The sequence below is a fragment of the Sinohyriopsis cumingii genome, chromosome 1 (genome assembly GCF_028554795.1).
Source record: "Sinohyriopsis cumingii isolate HCF-2022 chromosome 1, ASM2855479v2, whole genome shotgun sequence".
Classification (NCBI taxonomy): Eukaryota; Metazoa; Mollusca; class Bivalvia; order Unionida; family Unionidae; genus Sinohyriopsis; species Sinohyriopsis cumingii.
In genome coordinates this window covers 145977317-145993787 of record NC_142961.1, presented here as the reverse complement: position 1 = coordinate 145993787, position 16471 = coordinate 145977317, and the positions used below count along the sequence as shown (strand labels likewise).

Genomic DNA, 16471 nt, shown 5'->3' with positions numbered 1-16471 from the left:
TTGGATGACATTTAAGTAAGATGCAACAAATGGTTGGTTACTGTAACCTATATATTTGTTCCAGGTGACTCAGTTGAGAAGTCCATGTCTGTGGGGTCAGCTGGAGAGCTCTTTGAGGAATGGCTGGAACTCAGGAACGGCTGTCTCTGCTGTTCCGTCAAGTAAGATGAAGATGTCCTTATCACCACATGCACCCACTTGGACAGCTCCAAATAAAATTACTTTAGTATAATACTTTTTAATCATATCTGCTTTATTGACAACCTACTGATAACAACCACCTGTGTATTAAGATCTAATACAAAGGTCCCATTTATATAATAAGCCTAGTTTATCAAGATGCAGTAAGAACCTACCTGTTTTTAATGATTGCTTAGGCTGGTCCCCATCATTAGATGTTTTACGGGTTCAACTGACATCCATTGATTTGTAAATTTGAATTAGGTAAAACAATACTTTAGCACCATGGTTCTTAACCCGTGGGTTGTGACCCAAAATTTGATTGCAGTGCTGTTTTGAGTGGTTCAACAACAGTAACTGAAATAATTTGAAATTTCCTACCCAAGCGTTTTTTTGGCATTTGATAGGTGGCAGGGCTAACACCACAAACCTAATCTGGGTTGCCACAAAAAAAGGGTCAGAACCACTGCTTTATCTCATCATTTGAAATTAATGCTAATCAGTTAACTGATGGTGATTGACTTTGCCTATGGATCACTAAAACCCCAGACATCACTAATCTGCTGGAACAGTGGAAATTACTGCTGGTCTTTATCATAAATTAAATATTAATAAGGTTTGTGTCAGCTGTATCAAATAAAATGTGGGTTGACATTCCCTTTAATGGTAATTAATCTGTTTATTGTGTTAATTGCATACTGGCCAACATCCAGTACTTGATGAAGCACAATAAATGCTAGTCAACATGTATTAAACCACTTAATAACTTATTAAGTAATTTACAGTAATTATTGTATTCACACACATGTAATTATCCTACTGCAAGTACTGACTTTATTACTGACATTAACAAAATTATTGACCAATCAGAAAAGGTCACATTCACCAACTCAACAACTAATCCACCAATCAGAAACGGTCATGTTCACCAACTCAAAAACTAGTCCAGAATTATACAGAACAATGTGTTTTGGTATTTATATTGTTGTAGATAAAAATATTGAATGCATTGTGCAGTGAGAGTTGTAAACATGTGGAAATATTTGCAAGGTGCACCACTGCTGTGAAATTGCAAAAATTAGATGATGACAAGAAAGAACATGTAGACAAATGTGATCAAATGAAGAAACTAAGAAATGAATACAAATGAATGAAGAATGGCCCAGGAAAGGTTGCAGTGTGCTCTTTCTGCAGTGAATATTCAGAGAAACACAAAAGTGTACAAGGTACCTCATTCATTGCATAACAGCTTTAAAAGATCGTCCTTGAATTGTCATCATCCAGATTCCCTTCACATAAATGCAGAATGATACATGAAATCAAAACAGAAATTTGGTTCCACAGAGGCAGAGCAAATTGTGGCATCTTTGAACAAGAGCTTCAGGGAAAATTGATATCAAATTTGATCTTGAAGTCAAAAGCTTAGATCACTGGTTTATGGGTTTGATAGGTAAAAATTTGTTGTACACTAGGATTAAAGTTTCAAGGTTTAAATACTGGTTTAGATTTTTTTGGGTAGTTTTAAATATTGATATTATTGTTTATTTCTCCTTCATTATAGAGATAATGGCGTTAAGGCAATTGAAAACTTGATGACCAAGAAGGGAAAGTTTGATTACATTCTTCTAGAGACAACAGGCCTTGCTGATCCAGGTAATAGATGTGGACACTAATATACACAAAGGTGGATGGAGGCACTTGTGTTTTGCATCAGAAGAAGGGGGTATAAATTAGGCCATTAGTGTACACTTGATTGACCAGCACAATGTTATGTGATTTATGCATTTTTTTAAAAATTTTATTACTAAACATTGACCATTGACCTTTTGTTTCTTGATGTCTGATAGATCCTGACATATTAGTCTTTTTATCAGATTCAGATTATTTAGAAGTATAGAATCTGAAATTTCTGATACAGTGGTGTTGTCAGAGTAGGATGCACTACAAGTAACTTCTCAGTCATATTCCTCAGCCATATTATAGCATTTCCATGGTATGAAAGGTCACGATTTTGTATTTATTTGCCTTTTACCAACTTATTAAACTAGTGAGTCAAGCTATGTTCACTAAGCTAGTTAACTTTTTAACATGTATTCGCATATCCCACACAGCCTGCATAATTTTCTAGAGGAATAAACTTTGCCCAGATTCCTTTTCTTACTATAGATATGCTTAGAAATGCTTTGAGAACTTAGCTGTGGAATTAGCTGTGGTGGGGAACATAGCTGTGGTGGAGAACTTAGCTGTGCAATTAGCTATGGTGGAGAACTTAGCTGTGTAAATCGGAGAGAACATAGCTTTAGGAGAATATATCTGGGAAGTTTCTTAGAGAACTTTAATGTGGAGAATCTAGTTGTGAAGTTTGCTAGAGAACTTAGCTATGGTGTTGCTTAGAGAACTTAGCTATGGTGTTGCTTAGAGAACATAGCAATAGAGAACTTAGCTATGGTGTTGCTTAGAGAACATAGCAATAGAGAACTTAGCTATGGTGTTGCTTAGAGAACATAGCAATAGAGAACTTAGCTATGGTGTTGCTTAGAGAACTTAGCTATGGTGTTGCTTAGAGAACATAGCAATAGAGAACTTAGCTATGGTGTTGCTTAGAGAACTTAGCTATGGTGTTGCTTAGAGAACATAGCAATAGAGAACTTAGCTATGGTGTTGCTTAGAGAACATAGCAATAGAGAACTTAGCTATGGTGTTGCTTAGAGAACTTAGCTATGGTGTTGCTTAGAGAACATAGCAATAGAGAACTTAGCTATGGTGTTGCTTAGAGAACTTAGCTATGGTGTTGCTTAGAGAACTTAGCTATGGTGTTGCTTAGAGAACATAGCAATAGAGAACTTAGCTATGGTGTTGCTTAGAGAACATAGCAATAGAGAACTTAGCTATGGTGTTGCTTAGAGAACATAGCAATAGAGAACTTAACTGCATTGTTTCTTAGAGAACTTAGCTATGGTGTTGCTTAGAGAACATAGCAATAGAGAACTTAACTGCATTGTTTCTTAGAAAACTTAGCTATGGTGTTGCTTAGAGAACATAGCAATAGAGAACTTAACTATGGTGTTGCTTAGAGAACATAGCAGTAGAGAACTTAACTGCATTGTTTCTTAGAAAACTTAACTATGGTGTTGCTTAGAGAACATAGCAATAGAGAACTTAACTATGGTGTTGCTTAGAGAACATAGCAGTAGAGAACTTAACTGCATTGTTTCTTAGAGAACTTAGCTATGGTGTTGCTTAGAGAACATAGCAATAGAGAACTTAACTGCATTGTTTCTTAGAAAACTTAGCTATGGTGTTGCTTAGAGAACATAGCAGTAGAGAACTTAACTGCATTGTTTCTTAGAAAACTTAGCTATGGTGTTGCTTAGAGAACATAGCAATAGAGAACTTAACTGCATTGTTTCTTAGAAAACTTAGCTTTTGTGTTTCTTGGAGAACTTAACTGTGTAGTTTAATGGAGAACAAACTGTGGAGTTTCTTGGACAACTTAGCAGTGGTGTTTCTTGGAGAATTTAGCTGGGGTGTTTCTTAGAGAACATAGCTGTGTTGATTTGTAGTGAAGTTTATTGGAAAACTTAACTATGGAGTTTAATGGAGAACTTCATTGTTCAAGTTTCTTGGAGAACTTAGCTATGGAGTTTAATTTAGAACTTTACTGTGTAGTTTCTTGGAGAATTTAACTATAAAGTTTAGTGGAGAACACGACTGTGGAGTTTCTTAGAGAACTTAACTGTGGAGTTTCTTGGAGAACTAAACTGTGGAGTTTCTTAGAGAACTTAAATGTGGAGTTTCTTAGAGAACTTAACTGTGGAGTTTCTTAGAGAACTTAACTGTGGAGTTTCTTAGAGAACTTAACTGTGGAGTTTCTTAGAGAACTTAACTGTGGAGTTTCTTAGAGAACTTAACTGTGGAGTTTAATGGAGAACACGACTGTGGAGTTTAATGGAGAACTTGGCTTGGTGCATCTTGGAGAAGTCAACTGTGGAGTGTCCTGGTGGTGCATCTTGGAGAACTCAACTGTGGAGTGTTCTGGTGGTGCATCTTGGAGAACTCAACTGTGGAGTGTCCTGGTGGTGCATCTGCATGATCAGGAGTCTTCTAAAACTATGTAACAGACCTTAGTTCTGATTGTGATAGCTCCATATTATCCTCAGCAGTCTTAAAGGTCATGAATCTGTCTGTAAAATAGCCATATTTTCAGTGTCTCATGCACCAAATATTTAGTATAGAAACCTTCAAACATACTACCTGTATTGAGAGACTATTTTGTCAGTTCCCATTGTTTGCTCCATAAGACAGATTTGTTAGTATTTCAATGATCCCATATCATTAATCACCTAATATGTATTATCACATACTTTCCTCTCTATGTGTACCACTCTTACAGCTGGGTCATGGGGTCGAGAATGAGGACATTTGATTTTTGTTTTCATCACTTTAACTGTGATAAATCCCCTGTGCAGTTAACTACATCAGTTAAATATTACATTATCTTATACTTCCTTATATATTTTTGCTTTGTGATACTTATTGCATTTTGATTGAGTCAGGCTTTTCTTAAACATAGGTATATATTGATTTTTATAAATTTCAGGTCCTATTGCCTCCATTTTCTGGATTGATGAAGAGCTTTGTTCTGATATATATTTAGATGGTAAGTTATTCTGCACCGTATTCAAGCTAATGCATTTTTAAATAAGTGTTATCGTGTTTTAAAGATATATATCTTACAAATAAATTTTAAAATTTGAATGGACTGTGATTTGACCATGTATACTTCAATTTCAGTGTTACATATGTGCACTGTATTTCTAAGTGACCAAAAGAAAGCTTTCCTGATATTTTTTTTACTGCAGAAAATTCTATCTCACATTAGTATAATTTACTTGTGGTTCCATATATTCTTTTTTTGTATATGGATTACGGTACCCGGTATGCTATTAAAATTGCTTTATAATCGGCATAATTGGAAACATGTCACATAGAAATACAAATTCTTGTTAAATTACTGTCAATAAATTGTTTTAAACTAATATGACCACGTTTATATTTATAAGTATTGTCATTATTTAGTTTGAATTTTGCATGTATTTTCTCATTTCTCAAACACGAAATAAAAGATAAGAATTACTGGTATAAAAAATTCACCAGGCCGCATAGCACACTTACCATCTGTACTCTGTAGTGTACTGTACTAATTCAAAACATAATCTTTGTTCCTAAAAAGGATATGAAATAATTTTGTTTTCTTAATCCTTTTTAACCATACCTCATTCTTCCTAATCACATTTTAGCAACTGGTCCATTGACATTTGATTTTCCAGTATACTGTTGGTCACACGTGAACGATTACTGGAATAGCTTTTTCATTGATCTAATTGATCCTACAAAGGGATGTAATCCATATTAACTTGAGCATTCTATGATTATTTATTAAATACCGTAGATTATGCTTTCTACTGAATCCCCTAAATCATATGTTTATAATTGTATTTGACAAAGTTTCTCAAATAAATATGTTTTAAATAAACTACCGTATTTCATGTAATTTTTTGCACACGAAAAAATAATTATTAATTTCAGTGTACAAAATATTATATGTAAAATGAATAATTATGATTTTGCTGTTCCAAAAAATAAAGAGATCATACCTGAACAAAGTCTATGGAACACATGCTACTCAACAAACTAACAGTACAAATGTACAGACTAAACATATATTTTCTGTCTCATGCTGCTCTCAACTCAAGAATCTAATTACAATAAAAATAAAAGTTCTCTAAAAGAAATTTATTATTAGTGAATGAGAGAGAGAGAGAGAGAGAGGATAATCTCTCATTGTGCAGGCTCATCTGCATTGAGAGCATATGTAGCTGTTATGTTGTGTAATGTTGGCAAAATGATAGTCCTACATGTAAGATATATCACATGTTATTATGTTTTAGTGTGCACAAAAGTCAAAACATAAATATCATCGTCGAGGTCTTACATGTAGGACTAGCAAAATGATTAAGATGGTTTGAACTTGTATTAGTTAAGGGTATTATTTATTGATAAATTGTATGCAATGATACGAGTCCACATTGTCAAGAAATTAAGTGCAACTTGTATTTTTACAGCAGCAATAATCTCATTATCAAATTTCAATAAAAAAGTAAAAATCTTGAAATCGCATTTTTGTTAATATGCATGAGCGCGTGCACATGTGTGTGTGCACATGTGAGAGAGAGATGAAAAAAAATTCTGTGTACAAGACCATATTCAGGGCGGTTTTTATTTGTAGCTTTTGCAAAGAGAAAAAAGAGTGTATTTTGAGTTACCTGACAATTGTGATAATCCTCCTATATTACAATCCTACTATATTCCATTATCAACAAACACCGCTAAATCAACAATTCATTCTTGTTTTAATTACGATGTACATTGTCACAACAAACAAATGGCTATGCAGTGTTATTTACATGGTAATTAAACATGCTTAGTGCTTTGGTTATTCCAGTTGAAACCAGACTGAGGGCAAGAATCTACAGAATAGGTTAAATCAGTGAGACTGCCAGTAGGGAAATGAGGCTCTCTTTAGGGAAATGAAAATCTGTCAGTGTGCTATTGAAGCCATTGTCCATACAGAATTTATTATAAGGACAAGCGATCATACACATTACTTGTTATTTAAACTCAGCAATGAAGATAATAGAGGTGTATATTGTTGAATAGATTTGCAATTAAATGTTAATTATATCAAAGTCAAAACAGAATAAACACTTAAAAAATAGTATATGTATATATCCAAATCAATTTAATGGAGTCTGTGATTTTCAAATTTATGATAGAAAATGACAAGGTTTTTATATTTTACATTTATATGACTATAATGAAACAATAAGACTAGTTGACCAAGGGTCTGTGGTCTTCAATTTAGCATGTACTGAGATGTAATGTTTGTTGTATAAGAAAACATCAAAGGGCTTCCAAAATCATTTTAAAATGCATGTGGTGTTTTGTTACGGTGACAGACTTTATAAGGAGAACTAATTAATGATAATATTTAAAGGTATAGAAAATGTATAGTTTCTGTCTAGTATAAACAACAGCTCTTCCCTGTTACGACATACTTTGTTATAACTTAATTCAGGATAAAACATGGTAATTCTATTTGCCCTATGACCAGAAGTGTAAAGATGAAAGGAAGTATCTGTTAATTTTTGTATAATTTTGAACAACCATCAGTTGGAAACTTTACATCAAACCATTGTAAATGATTTGGACATTGCCAGTACATGTTTGTACGATCTGCCTTTGGCTTTAATTAGCCCATTATATTCAGTCTGTCTCAGAGATTGTTATTTCTTCACCCAGACACACATACACACATTACATTCAGTCTGTCTCAGAGATTGTTATTCCTTCACCCTGAAACACATACACACATTATATTCAGTCTGTCTCAGAGATGGTTATTTTTTCACCCTGACACACATACACACATTATATTCAGTCTGTCTCAGAGATTGTTATTTCTTCACCCAGACACACATACACACATTATATTCAGTCTGTCTCAGAGATTGTTATTACTTCACCCTGACACACATACACACATTATATTCAGTCTGTCTCAGAAATTGTTATTTCTTCACCCTGGCACACATACACACATTATATTCAGTTTGTCTTAGAGATTGTTATTTCTCCACCTTGGCACACATACACACATTATATTCAGTTTGTCTCAGAGATTGTTATTTCTTCACCCTGGCACACATACACACATTATATTCAGTTTGTCTCAGAGATTGTTATTTCTTCACCCAGACACACATACACACATTACATTCAGTCTGTCTCAGAGATTGTTATTTCTTCACCCTGAAACACATACACACATTATATTCAGTCTGTCTCAGAGATGGTTATTTTTTCACCCTGACACACATACACACATTATATTCAGTCTGTCTCAGAGATTGTTATTTCTTCACCCAGACACACATACACACATTATATTCAGTCTGTCTCAGAGATTGTTATTACTTCACCCTGACACACATACACACATTATATTCAGTCTGTCTCAGAGATTGTTATTTCTTCACCCTGGCACACATACACACATTATATTCAGTTTGTCTCAGAGATTGTTATTTCTCCACCTTGGCACACATACACACATTATATTCAGTTTGTCTCAGAGATTGTTATTTCTTCACCCTGGCACACATACACACATTATATTCAGTTTGTCTCAGAGATTGTTATTTCTTCACCCTGGCACACATACACACATTATATTCAGTTTGTCTCAGAGATCGTTATTTCTTCACTCTGACACACATACATTATATTCAGTCTGTCTCAGAGATTGTTATTACTTCACCCTGACACACATACACACATTATATTCAGTCTGTCTCAGATATTGTTATTTCTTCACCCTGACACACATACACACATTCAACAAATTTTCTATCATTCTCTCTGTGTTGCAGTTTGGTACACACTACAGTCAACATATATGGATCCTGAATACCACATTTTAATACAGGAGAGCTGTATATGCAGTTTTGTAATTAACGATAGGAATCCACAGTTATAGATACTTGTTTGCAAGTAACTGTGCTATTTTTTCTTTTCTTGCCTAGTAAGAAAATATTTCTTGTAAAAACATGTCTAAGTGATTAATTTATTTGCATAGAATTGTTTGTAAAATATTGGGCACATTTGAAATCCTTAATTATTTGGGAGCAAGTTTAATATGTCTGGTGAAAAAGAGTTTGTTGCTTGGATTAACATGATAAAATGCCTGAAACATTTCCCATCTGTGTATCACATTTATTCATTATTATTTTATATCATTTTATATATTTGATGCCATTACTCAAAAGAGTAATGAAATTTTTTGTTTTGTATGTTTTATCTTTCAGTAAAAAAAATATGTCCCAACATGCTCTTCACGTCAGAAACATACTGATGTCAAAACCAAGAGGAAAGACTTTAGCTTTAAAAAAACTCAATTATAATTTCAGTTTGTGTGAGAAACATATGACACTGTTGACCACAAATTAAAGTTTTACCTGTAAACTTCACTTTTCTAAATTTGGATCACTTCGATTTTGAGCATGAGGCAATGCATTTTAATTGTACTTTAATCTTTGGAATAATTTTGATCACACCTTAGAGAGGCAGGTACAGTCAGTGTGATATAAAGTTTGGAAAATAGTTCATGTAGGTTGTGTTAATATAATACTACATAAGCCTGTTTAGTGAAACAGTAAATGGTTATGTAAGCCAGATGAACAATATCATCCCACTAGGAGTATCTTGTTACTAATTCAACAATAGAATTCCCTTCTAACTGATATCAACAAAATGTTGTATTTTCATTTAGTAAATACTGTTGAAACGTCACTACACATGCTGCAAATCCATGTGACTTCAATGGTATAAAATCTTTGTTGTTTTGGAGAAAATTACTTTTTTATTGATTTGTACCCCACAAAAATAGTAAATTTACAGTGTTCATTTACATGATAAACTCAACTGGTTATTATATTTTCAGGAATAATCACAATGATTGATGCCAAAAATTGTCCACAGGTATGTAAAATTCTATAATTGTCTTTTGTTAGTGGTTTGTAGTGGTTGAATTACCAAATCTACATGTTGTTTCTATTCCATATCCATACCTGACATCCAGGTTTCATCTATACTGATAAATATAGGTTTGACCATGAGCACTCAAAAATTTTAAATTTGAATTTTTAATATCATGGTGTTTGCTTAGGTTTACTACAGGAAGTGAATTAGTACCGTGAATCCAAGAAGAAGCATGCTTGCAAAACGTGGCATCCCAAGTTGTTGAGAGAGACCTTGACACGAAAAGTTTAGATAAATTTAAAAAAAAAACGTATGGAAATGGGAATGGCTGGAGCAAAAAGTTGACGGAAATTTAGTTGGTCAGTTTATAAGAAAACTGAACACTAGAGGACTGGCATTTTGTGACCTCTGCAATAAAGATCTGAATTACGGTAATCATGGTTGGAAGAATTTGGAACAGCACCTACAAAAAAAGCTGTATACAGAAAAATTGAAGCTCAGAAGGCGTCTGGAAAAAGTGCAGTTAATTACTATAAGAAGAAAGATTTCTTGCATGAGAGAACAGATGTAGCCCCTTTTCAAAATATGTGTATTGCATGTCACCAATACAAGCACCAGCTTGAAAGGAAAAAGGCTCTCATGGAGAAGGAAAAGAAACAATTGCACATTGAGCAAAAAAAGTCAGTGGTGACAAAAAAGAAGGCTAAAGAAATCTTTGCCAAAGCCGCCAAATGAGCTCGACTAGCATATCAACAGGTTGTGTCCATTGGAGAAAAAGACAAGTGAATGTATGGGATTATTTGTATATAGTTGATATACTTTGGTGTTTATTTTACAGATTTGTTATGAAAAGAAAGTGGTATAATATATTTGCTTCAAAAATTGAGAAATTATTGTGACTTAATTATGATGTGAACACTGACATGTGCATGAAATAACTTCATGTGACTATAAATGTTGTGAAATTATTGAACTGAAGTTGAACATTTTTAGTAAGTTTATTAGTTTTTCTAATGATTATTTTGGTTTATTTTATGATCATAAGTTGCACCAGGAGCAGTTTTTTATGAGTGTAAAATATGTTGTTTGCCTTTGACCCTCTGGACCCCGGATATTACCAGTGGCTAGGATTTTTATGCAGATATTAAAAAATTTGAGCCACAGAATAGCAGTGAGATAGTCTAAGTTATTTATATGAATTATTGCAATGCATTTTAGTCTTCAGGTCCATAGTCAATATTGTTTTTAGCAGTTGAAGCCACTTGCTGAATTTTACATTCAATTTTAATGTCAAGAATACAGTTTAAATATATCCACAAAGATAATGTAAACAAACATTGATCATAATTTTATTAGGTGTTGTTTCTGTTATTTATTTCATTGAACCACACAGACATACACAGGAAATCTTTTTATTTGAAATATAGCAATTGCAAGAAAAGAAGAAAGACTATTCAGTTAATGAAGCTACAAGGTAAGTCATGGTCTGAAATCTAAACATTTTTGAAAACCAATTTGTAAAAAAAACTTGTTTAAACCACGCCTTTTTGCTTCCACTGCTAGCATTTTGATGTGAAGTGAGGTGGATCTTGATTTGGGTCTTTCTGTCTGAACATCCAAATACCTGCCAACCATTATGATTTTGGTGTGGTCATTATGATTTCATATTATGTTCAGCTGTTTAGATTTCTCTTTTAGGTGCAATGATCAAAATAAAATGAAAGAAAGCAAACAAAATCTGTGTTTGTTCTGTTTAAAACTCATGTTACTCTTAAACATTTGTATGTGAGAAAATATTCTAGAACAGAAGACGACTACACATTGCCAGCAAAGTGCTTGCATAGTGCCTGCAAAGTGCTTACATAGTCCCAGCAAAGTGTTTGCATAGTGCATGCAAAGTGCTTGCATATTGTCAGCAAAGTACTTGCATAGTGCATGCAAAGTGCTTACATATTTGAAGGAGTACATTGTTACAGCAGTTGTAGATGATGAATTTTATACAAAACAGACTGGTTTCTTCTATTTGAAACATGTATCTCACATTTCTTATTTTGATAAAGTGAATTTGTCAGCTAACTAGTCAGTACTGTAAAAAGAATAGTAAAAAATGCCAGTTAAAGTTGTATTCATGGATGTGACTCAATGTTAAACAACTGAAAAGATTTAGAGGAGAGGGATCTTTTTTAATTTTTAAACATGTCGGGTCAAAAAAATCAGGAGTACTTTAGAAAAAGGAATGGGTATGTGATTCAATACAGTTCTCAAGTTCATGACATCACCATGCTTGTTGCAAGATTGAGGATTTGTGGAGTTGACTCAAAGTGGAGAGTTAGACATTGGATTAGATATGGTGTGAGTTGTACATAAACTTTGGATATATGATTTGTGTTTTAATTCATGTGCTAATCTGCTTAATCTTTGCCAATCTTCGACAAAAAATTAAACAGCTACAGATTAAAATTATTCTCAATCCGTTTGATTTACAGATGGAAATTTGACATTTCATCCATATAAAAAGATCTAAAGTTGTTGTTGTAGGGTTGAATGCCATTTTTCAACACACGATAGGCTATACATGGCGGCCAGTATTAACACATTAACCCCTGGAGGTTTTTGTCATTTTCACCTGAAAATTGAGTAGGAAACACATTTTGAAAGCTATTTTGGAATAGATCCGAAAACACCAAATCCCTGGTGATCTTTCAATAACATACTGCTTAGTTGTGTTAGAAACATCGTTTTTCATTGGCTATTTGACTCGCACATGAGCAGAAGGGTAAAAAAAATATAAAATATTTTAATATTTTTTTTATTTTTGTTTTGTTTGCTAAACGGAGACATTATTTTTGTATCAAGACCACTTATTATTCCAAATGCCCATCTTATCCTACTTTTTGCAAAGGCTCATCTGTCTGTTTGCAGTTCATACTGGTTTGCCTTATCTGAGACCAAAAAGTCTAAAATCCAAACACAAAATCAGATTCTGACCACAGGCGAATTTTGGGTAGAAAAAAGTCGGGTCCAAAATATGAATTTTTTTAATCTGTATTTTGTAGTGCAGCTAGATATTCCAGATTATTTGGTATCATTGTAGAGCTACATCTGTCTACCTTTCTATAATACCACCCACTTTAGTGTATCATGCATGACCGTGACGCTACAGAGCTCGGCAGTAGGCTACTACCTCCTGCCACGTTAACTTGTCGCTAGGGGTTAATGTGTTAATGGTGGAGGAAGAACCCTGGGAAACCCAAGGAAAGAACCACCGACCCATGAGAGTAAAGTTATGAAAGCAATAAATTCCTGTATATATTATATATATATATATATACATACATATATATATATATATATATATATATATATATATATATATATATATATATATATATATATACCAGAAGAAGAACAAATTTTTCATTAATAGGAAATGAGGCTTGCCAAGTTTCCTTTTAATGAAAAATTTATACAAGTATCTTCTTTTTTTCTCATTCCACATAACTTCCTCTTATTCTCCCCCTAATGCATGAGGGGGAAGCAGAGGATTTTGAGGAAATTCTGCACCATAATCATTCATTTAGAAGACAAGGATTACTAATATTGTTTTCGTTTTTTTTTTATTGCAACACTAATGATTATTCAGTGGAAATTCATCACAGATTTAGAAAATATAGAAGCAACATCCTACTGTTGAAATATAACATAATGTTGAAACAGTATTTATATATGCATAATAATGTACCATAGGTGGATCACATTGCTTTATTCCAACACTTTAAAACCCATGCTATTTTTAATGTATGTAGTAAAAATATACATATGTCATGTTCCTGTATTCATATCCAGCAAAATGAGGGTTGCTGTAACATGTCATGCACCAGCATTTATAACCTGTAGCTTGTGGATTCCTGTAACACGCCATGCACCAGTATTTATAACCTGTAGCCTGTGGATTCCTATAACATGTCATCCACCAGTATTTATAACCTGTAGCCTGTGGATTCCTTTAAGATGTCATGCACCAGTATTTATAACCTGTAGCCTGTGGATTCCTATAAGATGTCATGCACCAGCATTTATAACCTGTAGCCTGTGGATTCCCACAGCATGTCATGCACCAGTATTTATAACCTGTAGCCTGTGGATTCCTATAACATGTCATGTACCAGTATTTATAACTAATTTATTACCTGCAGCATGATGGTTCCTGTAACATGTCATACACCTGTATTTATAACCTGTAGCATGTACAGGACACACGGTACTAATGGTATGGAAAAATGGGAACCAGCCTGGAAATGGGTGAACATCAAATAGAGTATATATGGGTTTGACTGACCAGGATTGGTTAATAATGTAAGTTATGTTTTAGGAAAAAGAATCTTTTGAAAGCTTATCCTAGTTGTAAGTGGAAACAAATAGAGACATTGTTTTATTGATGGAATTTCAGTCCTTAAACAGTGTTGAGTTTAGAACACTCATTAGTAAAATTAGCACCTGACTCTTTGGTGCGGAATTGAAAGCACATGTTTCAAACACATGCAGATCCAGAAAATGCTGCAACTCATATCCTTTCCTCTACACAGAAGTTGACATCCAGGTTTCATCTATACTGATAAATATAGGTTTGATTATAAGCACTCAAAAATTTTAAGTTATTGAATTTTTAATATCATGGCGTTTGCATAGGTTTACTATGGGAACTGAATTAGTACCGTGAGTCCTACAAGTATTTATAACCTGTAGCATGAGGGTTGGTGTAACATGTTGTACACCAGTATTTATAACATGTAGCATGAGGGTTGGTATAACATGTCATGTTCCAGTATTTATAACATGTAGAATGAGGGTTGGTATAACATGTCATGTTCCAGTATTTATAACATGTAGCATGAGGGTTGGTATAACATGTCATGTTCCAGTATTTATAACATGTAGAATGAGGGTTGGTATAACATGTCATGTTCCAGTATTTATAACATGTAGAATGAGGGTTGGTATAACATCTCATGTTCCAGTATTTATAACCTGTAGCATGAGGGTTGGTATAACATGTTGTACACCAGTATTTATAACATGTAGCATGAGGGTTGGTATAACATGTCATGTTCCAGTATTTATAACATGTAGAATGAGGGTTGGTATAACATGTCATGTTCCAGTATTTATAACATGTAGCATGAGGGTTGGTATAACATGTCATGTTCCAGTATTTATAACATGTAGAATGAGGGTTGGTATAACATGTCATGTTCCAGTATTTATAACATGTAGAATGAGGGTTGGTATAACATCTCATGTTCCAGTATTTATAACCTGTAGCATGAGGGTTGGTATAACATGTCATGTTCCAGTATTTATAACCTGTAGCATGAGGGTTGGTATAACATGTCATGTTCCAGTATTTATAACCTGTAGCATGAGGGTTGGTATAACATGTTATGTTCCAGTATTTATAACCTGTAGCATGAGGGTTGGTATAACATGTCATGTTCCAGTATTTATAACATGTAGAATGAGGGTTGGTATAACATGTCATGTTCCAGTATTTATAACATGTAGAATGAGGGTTGGTATAACATCTCATGTTCCAGTATTTATAACCTGTAGCATGAGGGTTGGTATAACATGTCATGTTCCAGTATTTATAACATGTAGAATGAGGGTTGGTATAACATCTCATGTTCCAGTATTTATAACCTGTAGCATGAGGGTTGGTATAACATGTCATGTTCCAGTATTTATAACATGTAGAATGAGGGTTGCATTAACATATGGGTTATATGGGATTCATATTATTCATGTATGTAACTCCAGTGTGAACAGCTTAATTGATTCCAGACAATAAGGTTTTTCAATAACATTTTGCATATGTGGAGTTTTAATATCAAAATATTTAATTTGTTATTTCATCAAAAATAGGTTTTCAGGGTAGCTCTAAATTATGTTTGATTTTAAGACTTTCTTGATTAAAAGTCTGTACAAGGTTAGAAACAATTTAGCAAAATAGCTATTAAAAAATACCTCATGATTTTGTCACAGCACCTATGTGACTTTATAAATAGGTACAGTTTCACTGAAAAATAAATGTTGCCTGCCATGAAAACATGTGCAGTAAGAACTTGAAATTATCTTCATTTTTAAGAAGTACATGTACGCTGAATCATATCAGAACCTATACCTCAGTTTAGTGAAGTCCCTTTAAGACCAGTTTTGTTTCTTGTTTCAAATTTGTCTTTCTTCATTCTCAATAAACTTTGACTCAGTCAAGGAAAACTCTTTTACTCTGATAACCAAATATAAATTTGGGTCCCAAGTGTCAGTTTTACACTAAAATGAACCCCATTAAAAAAAATCAAAACTTAATCAGAGCACATGACCATCAGATGGTTTTGTAATGGTGGATAAATCAGCTTAATTTGTGCATTTCATTAAGAGTTGTCTCCCTTAAATCATTTTTTGATGTCTCTTTCAGTATCATATACATATTAGATAAAAGTGATAAATAAAGTGATGAATAAATCAATCAGAATTCAGGTTTTAGCTGTTATTCATTTATATTTCAGACAGATAACCCAGTCAGACATCACTGTTATTTTTTTTGTGTTTCAGGCAGATTGCCCAGTCAGACATCATTGTTATTCATTTATATTTCAGACAGATAACCCAGTCAGACATCATTGTTATTTTT

General features: G+C 33.5%; 1 protein-coding gene across 4 annotated transcripts in view; it reads left to right on the top strand.

Moving 5' to 3' along the window:
• The window catches only part of LOC149808098 (zinc-regulated GTPase metalloprotein activator 1-like), a 91812-nt gene that overhangs the window by 11227 nt on the left and 64114 nt on the right, over window positions 1-16471 (top strand). For all 4 annotated transcript variants that reach the window (XM_089973469.1, XM_089973468.1, XM_089973470.1 and 1 more), the window contains 5 exons: window positions 65-161; window positions 1742-1833; window positions 4781-4840; window positions 9743-9780; window positions 11208-11254. In XM_089973469.1, coding sequence (XP_089829595.1) covers window positions 65-161; window positions 1742-1833; window positions 4781-4840; window positions 9743-9780; window positions 11208-11254 — 334 coding nt within the window. The remainder of the gene's footprint in view (window positions 1-64; window positions 162-1741; window positions 1834-4780; window positions 4841-9742; window positions 9781-11207; window positions 11255-16471) is intronic.